This window comes from Vombatus ursinus, unplaced genomic scaffold, assembly GCF_900497805.2.
Source record: "Vombatus ursinus unplaced genomic scaffold, bare-nosed wombat genome assembly UNPS02009835.1, whole genome shotgun sequence".
Taxonomy (NCBI): Eukaryota; Metazoa; Chordata; class Mammalia; order Diprotodontia; family Vombatidae; genus Vombatus; species Vombatus ursinus.
In genome coordinates, this window is record NW_020949613.1 from 18,830,724 (window position 1) to 18,846,089 (window position 15,366).

The following is a 15,366-nucleotide window of genomic DNA, read 5'->3' on the forward strand; positions in this document are numbered from 1 at the left end:
TCTCATTTTTCTTTTCATTTATAGGACCAATTTATGCTGAAATGATCCAGAACCTCCTTCTCCCAGTTCTGCAAAGCAAGGACTGTAATTTGGTTCGATACAATGTCATCAATGCGTTGCCCAATACAGCAGATTCACTTATTGGGAGAGCTGCACATATTGCTGTTCTTGATTCAGAAATATTTTTAGAAAAATTCTTTCTGGTTGCTGCTCTAAAATATTTCCAGTAGCATAAAAGCATTGTTAGAGACGTGGCAATTACCTCATTCACCAATAAATCAAATAATGTGTGATATTAAACTGTAGCTGCCGCTGTGTTTCAAGAAATATTTATACTTTTTATATGGAAGATAATTTATATCATCCATATGTAGAGCTTTTTAAATATCAATTTTACTTTTTAGGTAATGTGGCTGTGCAATATTTTTTTAAGTTTATTCTTTTTACTTTTCTATTACTTTTTCTTATATTTTTGGTACTTAATTATTCAGAGTGAAGATTTAAACACAGTATGTATATTTGGTTGTTTATTATTGATTTCCATCTGCAAGAGTTCCTACATATGCCTATATTATTAGAAGCTATTATTACTAGAATCACTTTGGTTTTTAAATTCTAACATTGAGGTATTATGCAGTCAATCATGTTGAATTTTACTTATAGTTTTAGAATGTTTTAACTGGAAATACAGTTATGGCTGCTAATATATCATACATTTTGAAAACTATCTGTGGGTTCTGAAATTGACCATTATTATGAGCATCCCACGTAGTTTGTTCATACTTCCATAGTGTCCTAAAGGTTTTCTACAAAAATCATTGTTGTCATTATTCTTAAACATATGCCATATCTGTAGAAATGTATTTTCTACATTTGATCTCAAAAACATATTGTTTTACATATTTACTTTTCTTACTGGAACTTTTCATGTTCAGAAGCTAGCAGCATTTAAGGGTTTTTGAATGTTTGAATGACTGCTGCCTTGATTTAGTTGGAATTTTGCTAAATTTGGTAACATTGCTTGTATTCCCTGAATACATTTCTTTAAATTAACTTTTTTCATGAACTTCCTTATATGTACATAAAATTACTAAATGTTAAAATTTCTGCAATACTTTTATGAAGTTAGATAATTTTTAAATATTGTTAAAAGATTTTATTGAAATACAAAATACTGTAAATAAAATAACTCATCTTGAAATGGAACAAAGTTATTAACTTTACATGTTTGGTAATACAGATACAAATGTTTTTGATAATATGAAAATGTTTAAAGGTCTTTTGACTTTTTACTGGTGCTGAGTAGCATAATAAGTTCAGTATTTTTCATTTCCCCTTTTACTTGTTCAAATGATAATGCACTAAAGTGGATAGGAAGTGGAAGTTCACTAATTGTGACAAGCAGAATTTTTAAAGGATAATTTGTTGTATGACTAATGCATGCTTATTTTTAGCATTATGTTACTGCATCTGGCATTAATAAAATTAATGTATGGCTCTATTAGAAGCAGTTAAAACAACTGAAATCTCTTGCTAATTTTCATAATGCAAAGAGCAGATATGTATATATACCATTTAAAGGCAATGTCAAATAATTCTCCAGTTTAGCATGATTTTATAACATATAATCTATGTAAAATGTTTTTCCCCTTGATTTGCCAAGTTGTATATGTATGGAATGGAAAGATACCTTAATGATGCTGCTAAATAGCATTTTACTTTTTTAGATATATTTGAGAAATTCATCAATTCACTAAACAGTTTCATGATATTTTCATAGAGATTGGTTTTTCATTTTCATACTACCTCAGTCCTGAGTTTAGAGTAGTGGTTCTGCTAAATTTGGATATGGTCCTAGTATTGTATAATTTTTCTTATAATTGACCACTTAACACTTGAGAGAACTTATAATTTTTCTCAGTTTGTCCAAAGATAGTTCAAAGTTGGATGTCAACTATTTTTCTTTTTTTTTCCCATTTTCTTTCAGTTTAAGGACCTATCTATAAAACAATCTTTGTTTTTAAAAAGTGACATTTCAACACTTTGTAACTTTAATTGCTTTAAAACATACTTGGTCTTCAGGACCTGAGGGTAAACATACTTTGATCTGTGTTGAGCCTAGATCAGTGAAATAACCCCCAGATTTAGTTTGGAGAAACTTTTCATTATGACCATATAATATTTTTAAAGAACCCTCTATGACGTGTTTTTAATGGCTCTACAGAATAGGAAGAGAGAGACTTCATATCTAACATCATCCTATTTGTCTTAGAGACATTTGGAGATAAATGAAATGTGATTTAGTAGGCTTTTATCATAGTTTGTAGGCTTTATCATTATAGGTCCTAGGTTGAAATCCTAGCTCTGCTACTTAATACCTCTGTGACCTTGGATGAGCTGGTTAAGGAAACTGAGGGACAGAGAAATTATGTATAAAATGAGAGGGTTGGATTAGATACATTCCAGTTCTAAATCTATGATGATGTCAGTACTATATTGCCCTCCAAAATGTAAAAAGTCTTCTTGAAGCAAACTCTAAAGGCCAACAGAGATTGGTAATTTTGTGTATCAGAAAATAGCTATAATAAAGCATGGTTAGGTTCTGAATTTTTTCTTATTTAGCCAAGTCATATAGGCAGAGCTGTAATTAGGAATTTTTGCACACTGGGCAAGTACCACACTGCCTAGGACAAACTTTCAAATGCACTCATAGTTGAAGAGAAGGTGAGTAGGAAATGGGGCCACTACATAGCACCAGAACAAGAAGAATAGGGGAGATGTACACCTTACCCTACAATCTTCCAGCTTCTATCTTAAATTATTCTTGCTAACATAGGAATCATCTGTTGATGCTGATCTGTTTAAGGACTCTAGGTTCTGTTATTGTGCTCAAAATTTGGTGCTCTCTAAATTCATCTTGGGAAAAAATTCCTGTGTTCCCCACCCACCCTTGTTACAGCTTTGGAGAGGATCTTATTGACCTTCACAGGAGAGAACTTACTGAAATTAAGGACCATGTCTTTTTTGTATCCCCCATAGTACCTGTCACAGTGCTTTGCATATAATAAGCACTCAATAAATATTCCTTGATATACTAAAATATATGTTGTTTGATAATCCTATAATCTCTAATGTTAGTCTTTAGAAATTGATGAAGTACTAATATAACTTATTAGACCAGAATTTCCTAAACTGTGGGTCAAGACCCCATTTGGCAACAGTAAAAGGTTTCTGAATGTGCAATGACCAAAAAATAATTCAAAATCAAAAGCACAATGAATCCAAGGTGTTTCTGGCAGTGCTTGCCCATATTGCATCACGCAACTTCATCGGTTCTGAACACAGGCCTTGGTTCTGAACACAGAACATGCTCACCTTGCACTGTGTGCGCCCTCAGGCCATGTATCTCCAACAAACTCTGCTGAAATGCGAAAAGGGGTCATGATTGGGAGAAGTTTAAGAAGCCCTGTCTTAGATAACTTCCTTGCAAAGGACAGGAAGGAGTAGAAATTAATCAAGCATCTGAATATAGACAACATTGACTTAGAGCAAAAAAAGCATAAGCAAGGAAATGTGTATATTTTGCCCTCCTGGCCCTGTTTTCTTGTCCCCAGATTTCTAAATTATGCTGTCTCATTCTGGAACTTCCCCAAGGCACTGGGGCTTCCTCACCCTGGAACAGCCCAACCTTCTCATTGTCCTTCTCAACCTGGAACATATCTCTCTAAGAACTGCCTCCTTTTCATTGGTGAACTTCCATTTTCTTCATTCCCTTCCTGGCCCTGCTCCTGGCTTCTGGACTTCAAAATCTTCCCCCTGTACAAGGAACCTTCTCCCTAGCCCCCTTGCTTTTCAGCTCAACACCGGTTGGTGTTTTCCCCTGCACCCCACTTCCCCACCCCCGGCAGTAAGTAATTTCCTTGAGGGCAGGGACTGTCTTTTTGCTTGCATTTGTATGTACAGTGCCTAGCACAAAGTAAGTGCTTTACAAGTGCTGGTTCCTTCCCTTCCTTTGAGGGAGGCAGAAGTAGGAAAGGGCAGGTGACAAGCAGTATATTTAGGATTTCAAGTTTCAGATTTGTGTCAGAAACACCAGGGAAAGACCAGGCCCAGCCTGTTCCCCCTTAGCTGAGTTGAAAGTGCTTTGCACACAGCCCAGAGAAAGTAAAAACTTAATAAATGGGAAAATTCTGTAATAGTGAGATTCATTCAGTGTGATCTAAACTAGAGCCTGCCTTGATTAGACTAAGAGCATCCTAAAGGTGGGTGCTGAGTTTCTTTGAAGAGATAAAACTATAAGCAACACAAGATTTAGGGTACAGTGACTAGAGCATTGGACTTGTAGTCAGGAAGGCGTGAATTCAAAACCTGACTCAGGAACCTAGGAAAATCACTTAACCTCTTTCAGCCTCAGTTTCCTTATCTGTTATACAGGGATAATAATAGCACTTGGTGTCACTAAGTTGCTAATATCAAATGAGAATATGTAAAGCTCTTTGCAAACTTTAAAGCACTACGTAAATACTAGCTTACTTTTGTAGCAAAAACTATTCTCAAGCCCAATCTTACAAAATTCTTACACTGTACAACTACAAGATCTCATAAAGAATAAAAAATTATATGAACAAATATTAAGTGCCTACTAGATGCTGGTGCCCTGAGATACAAGTACAAAGAATGAACTAATTCCTACCCTCAAGGAAATTAGATTCTAATGGGGTAGATAATAAATACGTTTAATAGCAAAAGATAAGAAAAACATTTTTATTCCTATTTATTACAAAGTAAGAGTAGTATGAGAAAGGAAAAATAAACCTAAATATCATACCTAAAAATAAGCCAATACGATGATAACATCATTGTCATTTAAAATATTTTAGCAGGGGGCAGCTAGGTGGCACCATGGATAAAACTCCGGCCTTGGAGTCAGGAGGATCTGAGTTCAAATGTGGCATGAGACACTTGACACTTGGTAGCTGTGTGACCCTGGGCAAGTCACTTAACCCCAATTGCCTCACCAAAAAAAAAAGAAATGTATAAAATATTTTAGCAGTACAGACTGAACTGTCTTCTCTCTCTTTAAATCTTCATACACTGGTAGGTGCAGAGAGCTTTATCACCATCTCAGTGAATTTGCATGCTCACACTCTCACACAGTGATCCAAGTATAGTTGAATGATCTGGGACATTAGCTAAAATCAGTAATGCTTTAAACTTAATATTGTTATCCTTTATTTTTTCAACAGCTAAGTTGAAATAACTTGAAAACCGGTCTTCAAAAATAGGTTTAGTGATCCAATCTTTCTTATTTGACTACAAAAGAACTGAAAGCAATTGACTGTAGCATCTCAGAACTAGAGGATTTTGAGACCAATAAACAAGCATTGCTTTTAATTTAAAATCGTCTTCTGTATTACCTCCCAATAAAAGTACTGGGCAATCCTTAGACATTTTAAATCCAGGTTGAGTTTTTTTTTTCTTAGAAATCTAAGTTCTAGAAGGCATCTTTTCCAGAATAAGTCTGCTTCATCCACATTAAAAATTAGTTGATCACTATATCCACCTTTCTCCATTATTTTCTTCAAAACATTAGGATATTTAGCTGCCACATTCTCACCTCCATTGGCCACTTTTCTGGCAATTTTAACATTATGTAATTCAATTTTATTTTTAAAGTCATTGAACCAACCAACACTTGCAAAAAAAGTATATTTACTTTCTACTTCATTTCCATTTTATCCAATACTTTCAACAAACTCGAAGCTTTTGTCTGAATGGCTGCTCTGAAAGGAATGTGTTTTATTGTGATCTTCAGTCCATATCGTCAAACCAGTTAATCATTAAACTTTTATTAAGGACCTCTTATGTGCCAAGCACTGTAGTAAGCACTGGAGATTCAAAAAGAGGCAAAAGACAATCCTTGCCCTCAAGGAGTTTACAGTCTAATAGGGGAGACAATATGTGAACAACAAATATATACCAAGCAAGTTGTACAGGATAAATAGATGATGCTAGAGGTAATTCTTCTATTGAGTACTAAGAGGTTACCCTAGTAGGAAGACTCTTAAAGCTGATTAACATGGAGTTTGAATTTTATCCTGGATTACAGGTTCTTAATCTGAGCTCCATGAACTTGTCTTTTCATTCTATTGGTAAGTACACATCAATATAATTTGTTTCTTCTGTGATCCTATTATTTTATTTTGTGCATTTAAAAATATCCAGAGGAGTAGTACTGATGAGGTCTAGAGGTTTAGGGGTGCTGGGATCCTCAGATCATGACACATGGGTCCTGCCCAAAGGAATTCAACCCAAATCTTCTTTGAGACAGAGTTTTATTAGGGATGGGCCATACAGGCCAGACTGTTAAGAAATCTGAATATTAGTGACTCCTGTAAAGACAAGCAGGCATGAGGAAATCTCAGCTTTTATACAGGGGCCAGGTGGATCTTACATAGACTCAAATAATTTTGGGTGTTGGCAGGAGGGGCTGGGAGAAAGATCCTGAAACTAGGGTGAGTTCAGGGAGAATTCAGATGGGAATGCCTGGGAGGTTGAATAGACAATGGGAATAGATAATGAAGGGAACTAGAAGGTAGACATTTGAATTGGGTCTGGATAAAATCAAAGGTGGGACTAGGATCAAAGATTAAGCTTCATTAGGTTTTCAAAGGGAGCTAGGGAGAGTTGATAAGCAAAGGCCATTGAGTAGAATATAACCCTTTGAGACTAGAGTGAGGTCAAAGAAAGTTTAAGGGTTTTCTGGGGCCTGTAGACAAATGGAACCCAAATTCTTTTTGGGGTGAGGGGCAAAGGTCTCAGCTTGGGCCCATACCCCATCAGTACATAGGCTTCACCAGATTGCCAAAGGTGTCCATGATACCAAAAAGAATAGGAATCCCTGAGCAGAGGTAATAGGAAGCCTCTGTGAAAGGGGTTAGTGACATGGTCAGATCTGTGTTTTAATGACAGCATTGAGTGATATTAAGTTTGCAGAGAGGTATATAAGTCAGATATGTTGAATAAAAAACTCCAGTGGTGGGGGGAAAAATATATATATATATATATATTTATATATATGTGAGCATAAATTTATCTTTAGATGGAGCCCCAGAGCAGTCATTCCCTTTAAAACAGCTATAGCTATACCGAACTAAAATAAAGTAATCCTCATAAGAAAATTGTCTCATTACAATGATTGACACATAAAAGAATGAGCAAAAACCATCCTCCAACATTATGAATAAGTATTGTTAAGTACAAAATAAATCAAAAGAGAACACTCAGTTACAGTTAACCCTTCCACAATGCAGGGGTTGGGGTTCAGTGCCCCACAATCTAGAAAATCCACTTAAATTTTTTGGCTATCCCTCTGTACAAGAGAAGAAGTCTGAATTTTTTCTTTTTTCTTTTATGGGGTGTTTACAGTACCTTATTGTAAAATTTGGGTTAAGTATTTGGTCATAGACTATATGTAGGTCAATGTTAAGTAAAAATACTGTTTGAAAAGGAACTTTTTTCATTGTCAACTGCTGGCCTTTGTGTGTCATCTGAAACTTCCGCAAAACTCCCCTAAAATTCCCATTTAATTGCTTATGCCGACTCACAATATATAGAACTGGATGGGGAAAGTCGAAATGTGAAAGGGATAACTACTCAAATGTATCTGTGATCACCTTGACTGTATGATTTACAAAGTAAGGCCCAGGGACACTGGGATTTCCAGCAATTGGTGACATAAATGGGATTTAAATCAGTCCTTGATTTCAAATTCAATGCTTTCACTGCCTCAGACTTGCTCCGTTTGGCCCCAGAGGTCAGAACAAAGAACAATGTGTGAAAGTTTCAAAGTGGTAAAACATTTTGATGCAAGAGAAAACTTTCTAACAATTAGAAAGTTCCAAAAGTGAAATTGGCTATCCCAAGAAGTGATGGATGATAAAAGACTTCAAGCAAAAACAAGATGGCCATTTGTTGGTATATGATAGAAGAGATTCTTTTGCAGATAGGGTTTGGACTGGATGTACACTGAGTTCTCTTCCACCTCTGAAATTCTGTGATTCTATAAAACCATAGATATTCTTAGATAAGATTAAGGGGAAAAAACAAAAGCAAAAAAAGAGTTGATAGAGAAATACTATTTAAAATGAAAATAAAATGATGAAATATTTGTGAAGTAAGTTTCTAAGTGTTAGAAATGAGGTTCAGACACTCCTTGATAGAGTTAGGGAGGTATGGGTGAGCTGTCTCAGCCCACTGCTTCCCTAGTTGCAAACCATCAGAGTTCTGTTCTCCTTTAAGAAACGAAATTTAAACCGAAGTGAGCAAAGGAAATGTTTACAATTCTTGCAAGAAGCTGGTGTATGGGTAGGCGGGAGGGACACACACAGAGTACAGGAGCGAGAGCAAACCTTATACCCCATGCCCAACCACAAGTTCCTCCTAGCTGACTTTCATTGGTAGAAGTCAGCATAGGTCACAGACTTCCAGAAACGCCTATGACATGTTTCCCTTGATAGGTTTCCCCTCTTTCCATACTATGATGCTTGTTAAAAAAAAATGGCTTCTTAACCCCGCCTGGAGGTGGAGAAGCTCACATGCACACTCTAAGTAAAGCTTAACCTTTGCTATACTTCCAGCCTCTTTAACCAAACAACCGGTTTCATCCACTTTTAGCTGGTTCTAGAATCTCTGACCTTTTCTCTCAATTTCCTTATATGGAAATATAATTGTTTCTTACCTCTCACATAAGGAAAATAGGACTAGAATAAATACATCTACAAAAAATGTATATGAAAAAATATTACTAAATGGACAGCCATTTACTATACACTGCTTATTATAATTTTATTAAGATACATCCCAGGGACTTCCACTTCTGGGAGCCAAGATGGCAGAGTAAAAATGTAGTTACTCTCACCCTCCCCTATCAACCTCTGAAAGCCCAGAAAATATCACCCCAGAAAAAACCCTGGCACAGTTGAACCAAAAGAAAAGAGAGGGGGGATAGAAGGGAGGGAAGAAGCAGTAAGGGTAAAGGGGAAGAAAAGGGAAAGGGCCAATAGAAAGGAAGGATTGAAGGAGGTGGTGGTCAAAAGCAAAACACTAGTGAGAGGGGGAAAGGAGAAAGGAGAAAGAAAAGCATAAATGGGAAAAAAGGATAGAGAAAAAGACACAGATAGTAATCATAACTGAATGTGAATGGGATGAACTCTCCCATAAAATGGAAGCAGATAGCAGAATGAATTAAAAACTGTAATCCCACAATATGTTGTTTACGGGAAACACATTTGAAAAAGAGTGACACACACAGGGTAAAGGTAAAAGGCTACAGCAGAATATATTATGCTTCAGCTGAAGTAAAAAAAAATCAGGGGTAGTAATCCTGATCTCAGACAAAGCAAAAGCAAAAATAGATCTTATCAAAAGAGGTAAGGAAGGAAACTACATCCTGCTAAAAGGCAACATAGACAATGAAGTAATATCATTACTAAACATATATGCACCAAATGGTATAGCATCCAGATTCTTAGAGGAGAAGTTCAGGGAGTAACAGGAAGAAATAGACAGCAAAACTATACTAGTGGGGGACCTCAACCTCCCCCTCTCTGAACTAGATAAATCTAACCACAAAATAAACAAGAAAGAAGTTAAGCAGGTGAATATAACATTAGAAAAGTTAGGTTTGATAGACCTCTGGAGAAAACTAAATGGGGATAAAAGAATATACTTTTTTCTTGGTGGTACATGGCACATACACAAAAATTGACCATATACTAGGACCTCACAATCCAATGTAGAAAGGCAGAAATATTAAATGCATCCTTTTCAGATCATGATGCAATAAAAATTGTATGTAGTAAAGGGCCATGGAAAGATAGACTAAAAAAAATTGAAAACTAAATAATCTAATCCTAAAAAATGATTGGGTCAAACAACAAATCATAGAAACAATCAATAATTTCATTCAAGTGAATGACAATAATGAGACAACATACCAAAACTTATGGGATGCAGCGAAAGCAGTTCTTAGGGGGAGTTTTATATCTCTAAATGCTTACATAAATAAAATGGAAAAAAAAGATCAATGAATTGAGTATACAACTAAAAAAAAAACTAGAAAAAGAACAAATTAAAAATCTTCAATTAAACACCAAATTAGAAATATTGAAAACCGAAGGAAAAATTAATAAAATTGAAATTAAGAAAACTATTGAACTAATAAATAAAACTAAGAGCTGATTTTATGAAAAAACCAATAAAATAGATAAACCTTTGGTTAATTTAATTAAAAAAAGAAAGAAGAAAACCAAATTACTAGTATCAAGAATGAAAAGAGTGAAGCTACCACCAAGGAAGAGGAAATTAAAACAATAATTAGGAATTATTTTGCCCAACTATATTCCAACAAATTTGACAATCTTAGTGAAATGGATACATATTTACAAAAATATAAATTGCCCAGATTAACAGAAGAGGAAATAAAATACTTAAATAACCTCATATCAGAAAAAGAAATTGAACAAGCCATTGATGAACTCCTTAGGAAAAATCTCCAGGGCCAGATGGATTTACAAGCAAATTCTATCAAACATTTAAAGAACAATTAATTCCAATACTATATCAACTATTTGGGAAAATAGACAAAGAATGATTCTTACCAAATTCTTTTTATGATACAAATATGGTGCTGATACCTAAACCAGGAAGAGTCAAAACAGAGAAAGAAAATTATAGACCAATTTCTCTCATGAATATAGATGCAAAATTTTTAAATAAAATATTAGTAAATAGATAACAGCAACTTATCACAAGAATAATACACTATGACCAGGTAGGATTTATACCAGGAATGCAGGGCTGGTTCAATATTAGGAAAACTATCAACATAATTGAGCATATCAACACCAAAACTAACAGAAATCACATGATCATCTCAATAGATGCAGAAAAAGTTTTTGACAAAATACACACCCATTCCTGTTAAAAACACTAGAGAGCATAGGTATAAATGGAGTCTTCCTTAAAATAATAAATAGCATCTATTTAAAACCTTCAGCAAGCATAATATGTAATGGGGACAAGCTAGAAGTATTTCCAATAAGATTGGGGGTGAAACAAGGATGTCCATTATCACCACTGTTATTCAACATTGTACTGGAAACATTAGCTTTAGCAATAAGGGAAGAAAAAGAAATTGAAGGCGTTAGAATAGGCAAAGAAGAAACAAAGCTATCACTCTTTGCAGATGACATGATGATATACTTAGAGAATCCTAGAAAATCAAGTAAAAAACTACCTGAAATAATAAACAACTTAGGAAAGTTGCAGGCTATAAAATAAACCCACATAAATCATTGGCATTTCTATATATTACCAACAAAGCCCAACAGCAAGAGATAGAGAGAGAAATTCCATTTAAACTTACTGTAGACATTATAAAATATTTAGGAGTCTACCTCCTGAAACAAACCTAGGAACTTTGTGAACACAATTACAAAACTTTTCACACAAATAAAGTCAGATCTAAATAATTGGAAAACAGTTGTTCATGGGTAGGCCAAGCTAATATAATAAAAATGACAATTCTACCTAAGCTAATTTACTTATTCAGTGCCATACCAATCAAAATACCAAAAAATTATTTTATAGAGTTAGAAAAAATAATAACAAGATTCATTTGGAAGAACAAAAGGTCCAGAATATCAAGGGAACTAATGAAAAGGAATGCAGGGGAAGGTGAACTAGCCATTCCAGATCTTAAATTGTATTATAAAGCAGCAATCATCAAAACTGCTTGGTACTGGCTAAGAAATAGAATGGTGGATCAGTGGAATAGGTTAAATATGCAAGACACAGTAGTCAATAACTATAGTAATCTATTATTTGATAAACCCAAAGACCCCGGCTCCTGGGATAAGAACCCACTCTATGAAAAAAAAAACTGCTGGGAAAACTGGAAAAGAGCATGGCAGAAACTAGGCATAGACCAGAATCTCACCCCATATACCAAAATAAAGTCAAAATGGGTTCATGATTTAGATATAATGGCTGATACTATAAGCAAACTGGGAGAGCAAGGAATAGTTTGCCTATCAGATCTATGGAGAACAGAAGAATTCATGACCAAAGAGGAAATAGAGAACATTACAAAAAGCAAAATGGATAATTTTGATTACATTAAATTGAAAAGTTTTTGTACAAACAAAACCAATGCAACTAAGATTAGAAGGAAGGCAGAAAATTGGGAAAGAATTTTTACAACCAGTGTCTCTGATAAGGGCCTCATTTCTAAAATATATAGAGAATTAAGTCAAATTTATAAGAATATAAGCCATTCCCCAATTGATAAATGGTCCAAGGATATGAACAGACAGTTCTCAGATGAAGAAATTAAAGCCATCTATAGTCATATGAAAAAATGCTCTAAATCACTATTGATTAGAGAAATGCAAATCAAAACAACTCTGAGGTACCACATTATACCTATCAGATTGACCAACATGACAAAACAAGAAAATGATAAATGTTGGAGAGGATGTGGGAAAATTGGAACAGTGATGCATGGTTGGTGAAGCTGTGAAATGATCCAGCCATTTTGGAGAGCAATTTGGAACTATGCCCAAAGGGCTATCAAAATGTGCATACCCTTTGACCCAGCAATAGCACTTCTAGGGCTATATCCCAAAGAGATCATACAAATGGGAAAAGGACCCACATGTACAAAAATATTCATAGCAGCTCTTTTTGTGGTAGCAAAGAATTGGAAATTGAGAGGATGCCCATCAATTGGGAAATGGTTGAGCAAGTTGTGGTATATGAATGTAATGGAATACTATTGTGCTATAAGAAATGATAAACAAACCGACTTCAGAAAAACATGGAAAGACTTGTATGGTCTGATGTTGTGTGAAGTGAGCAGAATCAAGACAACGTTGTATACAATAACAGCCACATTGTGCGATGACTAATATTGATAAATTTAATCCTTCCCAGCAATACAAGGATCTAAGACATCTCCAAAGGCCTCATGATGGAAAATGCTATCCACATCCAAAGAAACAACTATGGAAGTTGAATTGTTATTTTTTTTCTCTTCTGTTGAGGTTTGTTTCATCTTTCTGATGGCTCCTCCTATTGGTTTTAATTTTTACTTACAATATCACTAATGTGAAAATATGTTTATTAGAAATGTAAATGTATAGCCTGTATCAGATTGTGTGCCATCTTGGGGAGGGTGGTGGGGAGGAAGGGGGAGAAAAATTTTAAACTCAAAAGCATATGGAAGTGATTATTGATAAATCAAAATAAATTAATAAAAATTTTTTAAAAATACATCCCAAATTAATCTATAGGTTTAATGCTATACTCATGAAAATACTAATGGGACACTTCATAGAACTTAATGAAGTAACAAAATTCATGTAGAAGAACAAAAGTGAAGAATAAAGGGGGAAATCATGAAGAAAATGAAGAACCGAGCTGTGAGATCTCAAAATATTTGTTAAAGTGATAACTATCAAAACTATGTGATATTCTTCCTTACAACATGACTAATGTGGAAATATGTTTAATAGGAATGTATCCGTAGAGCCTATATCAGATTGCAGGGCCCTCCTGGGGAGGGAGATGGGGAGGGAGGAAGAGAAAAATTTAAAACTCAAAAGCTCATGGAGGTGATTGTTGAAAATTTTAAATAATTTAATAAAAAAACTATGTGGTATTGGATAAAAAGAAAAATAGATCATTGTAATAGATGAGATAAACAAGATTTAGAACCAAATGCATGGGGTAGCCTAGTGTTCAATAAACCAAAGAACATAAAACACTATGGAAGAGATGGCAGTTTGGCTTATAAAAAACATTGGAATACACCAGTATCTTATACCATATACCATAATAAATTAAAGCTCTAAATATGTTTAAATCACATCCTTAGTGAAATTTAATAATGGAATATTATGTTTTTTCATAAATGTGGAGATGACGGGGAAAGGTCCTAACTAGCTCTGACTTACAAAAAGAAAATAGATGAATTTGATTATACAAAAATTAAAAGCTTTTCCACAACCAAAAGTAATCTATTTAGAATAAGGAGGACGGATACAGACAAGGGGAAATCTGAATTAAGCTTTTTTTTTTAATAGAAGTCTGACATCCAAAATCACAGATACAGCACGTAGTAATTGCTTATTAAGTGTATTTAACTTGAGCTGACAGCAGTAGAACGGGGGCGTGGCCACGCACCCTGGGGGCGTGGCTACAGGTGGCGGTTGGGCGGCTCGGGAACGCCTTTTCCGGTTCCACCCACGTGCTGCGTGCGGCGCCTCCTGGGCGGAGGGGGAGCGGTCTAGTGGCCGGAGGTCGGGAGGTGGCCTTCGCGACCTCGCCATGGCGGTGGATGGGGCTGTGCTCGCACGGCTGTTCATTTTGGGTCCTTATTCTAGCGCCTCGTGGGCCCCGGTGATGACAAGTAAGGAGCATTCTCAACGACACCCCCACCCCCTCCGGCCAAGGGCAGGGAGAGGTTTGTGGCCAGGCCGGGGTCGGCCGAGCGCGGTGGGAGCCGCTGGTTCCGGGGCTTGTGGGCCTCGGGGAGTGAGGGCTCTTCGGGGAGCTGAGCCCTTCGTTGCGTGTGTGCGCATGCGTACGTGAGGGACACTCCCCCCACACCTTTTTCGTTCCCCAGCTTCTCTAGCGTTTTGGGCTCTGAACTATTTTGTTCGCTTCCTGTCGGACTGCTCATTTCTTTCCTTTATTCTCTGGCCTTTCTACTTCAGTTTCTGGCCGAACCTCGGCCGGAAGATGGTACCTTGTGCTTCCGTTAATCAGCGCGGACATGGGGGGTGGGCATGCGGGAGGAGAGAGGAGGTCGATTGCGCATGCGGCCTGGGCCTTTTTGTCACCTCACTACACTTGTACCCTGTGGACGAGTGAAGCTGACTCGTTCCTATTGAAGTAAAAAGCAGCTCCTTGTTTCAGTTGTGGTTCAGCAACGTCCAATTTTACATGACCTCCGTGGACGGTCCGTGGAGTTTTCTTGGCAGAGATACGGGAGTGGTTTGCCATTTTTTTCTCCAGTGTGTACCCGTTTTACAGATGAGGAACTGAAGCAAATAGGAGTTAAGTGACTTGCACAGGGAGTGTCTGAGGTCACATTTGAACTCCTGACTCAAGGCTCTGTGCTCTATCCACCTAGCTGTCCCTACCTACATTCCTTTATGCGTGGGGGGGGTGGGGGGACAGAGGAGCGACAGTAACCTATATTTTAAGTGTATGACATATACCTGCTTTACCCTGGCTCCTAAACACTCAGTTCATATCCCACCTGGAGAAGACTTTATCGACTCCCCCCCCCCCCCCCCC

The 15,366-nt window shown here is 36.3% G+C and overlaps 2 protein-coding genes across 6 annotated transcripts in view; both read left to right on the forward strand.

Moving 5' to 3' along the window:
* FAM135A (family with sequence similarity 135 member A) overlaps nucleotides 1-3,070 on the forward strand; it is a 118,190-nt gene extending 115,120 nt beyond the window's left edge. For 2 of the 5 annotated variants that reach the window (XM_027852931.1, XM_027852935.1), the window contains one exon: nucleotides 25-3,070. In XM_027852931.1, the coding sequence (XP_027708732.1) occupies nucleotides 25-230 (206 nt within the window). In that variant the 3' untranslated portion in view covers nucleotides 231-3,070. The remainder of the gene's footprint in view (nucleotides 1-24) is intronic. The other 3 variants (XM_027852934.1, XM_027852933.1, XM_027852930.1) reach the window with 2 other exon arrangements.
* Nucleotides 3,071-13,460: 10,390 nt separating this feature from the next.
* Nucleotides 13,461-15,366, forward strand: part of SDHAF4 (succinate dehydrogenase complex assembly factor 4) — a 28,935-nt gene continuing 27,029 nt past the window's right edge. The window contains exons 1-2 of the mRNA XM_027852903.1: nucleotides 13,461-13,484; nucleotides 14,227-14,473. Coding sequence (XP_027708704.1) covers nucleotides 13,461-13,484; nucleotides 14,227-14,473 — 271 coding nt within the window. The remainder of the gene's footprint in view (nucleotides 13,485-14,226; nucleotides 14,474-15,366) is intronic.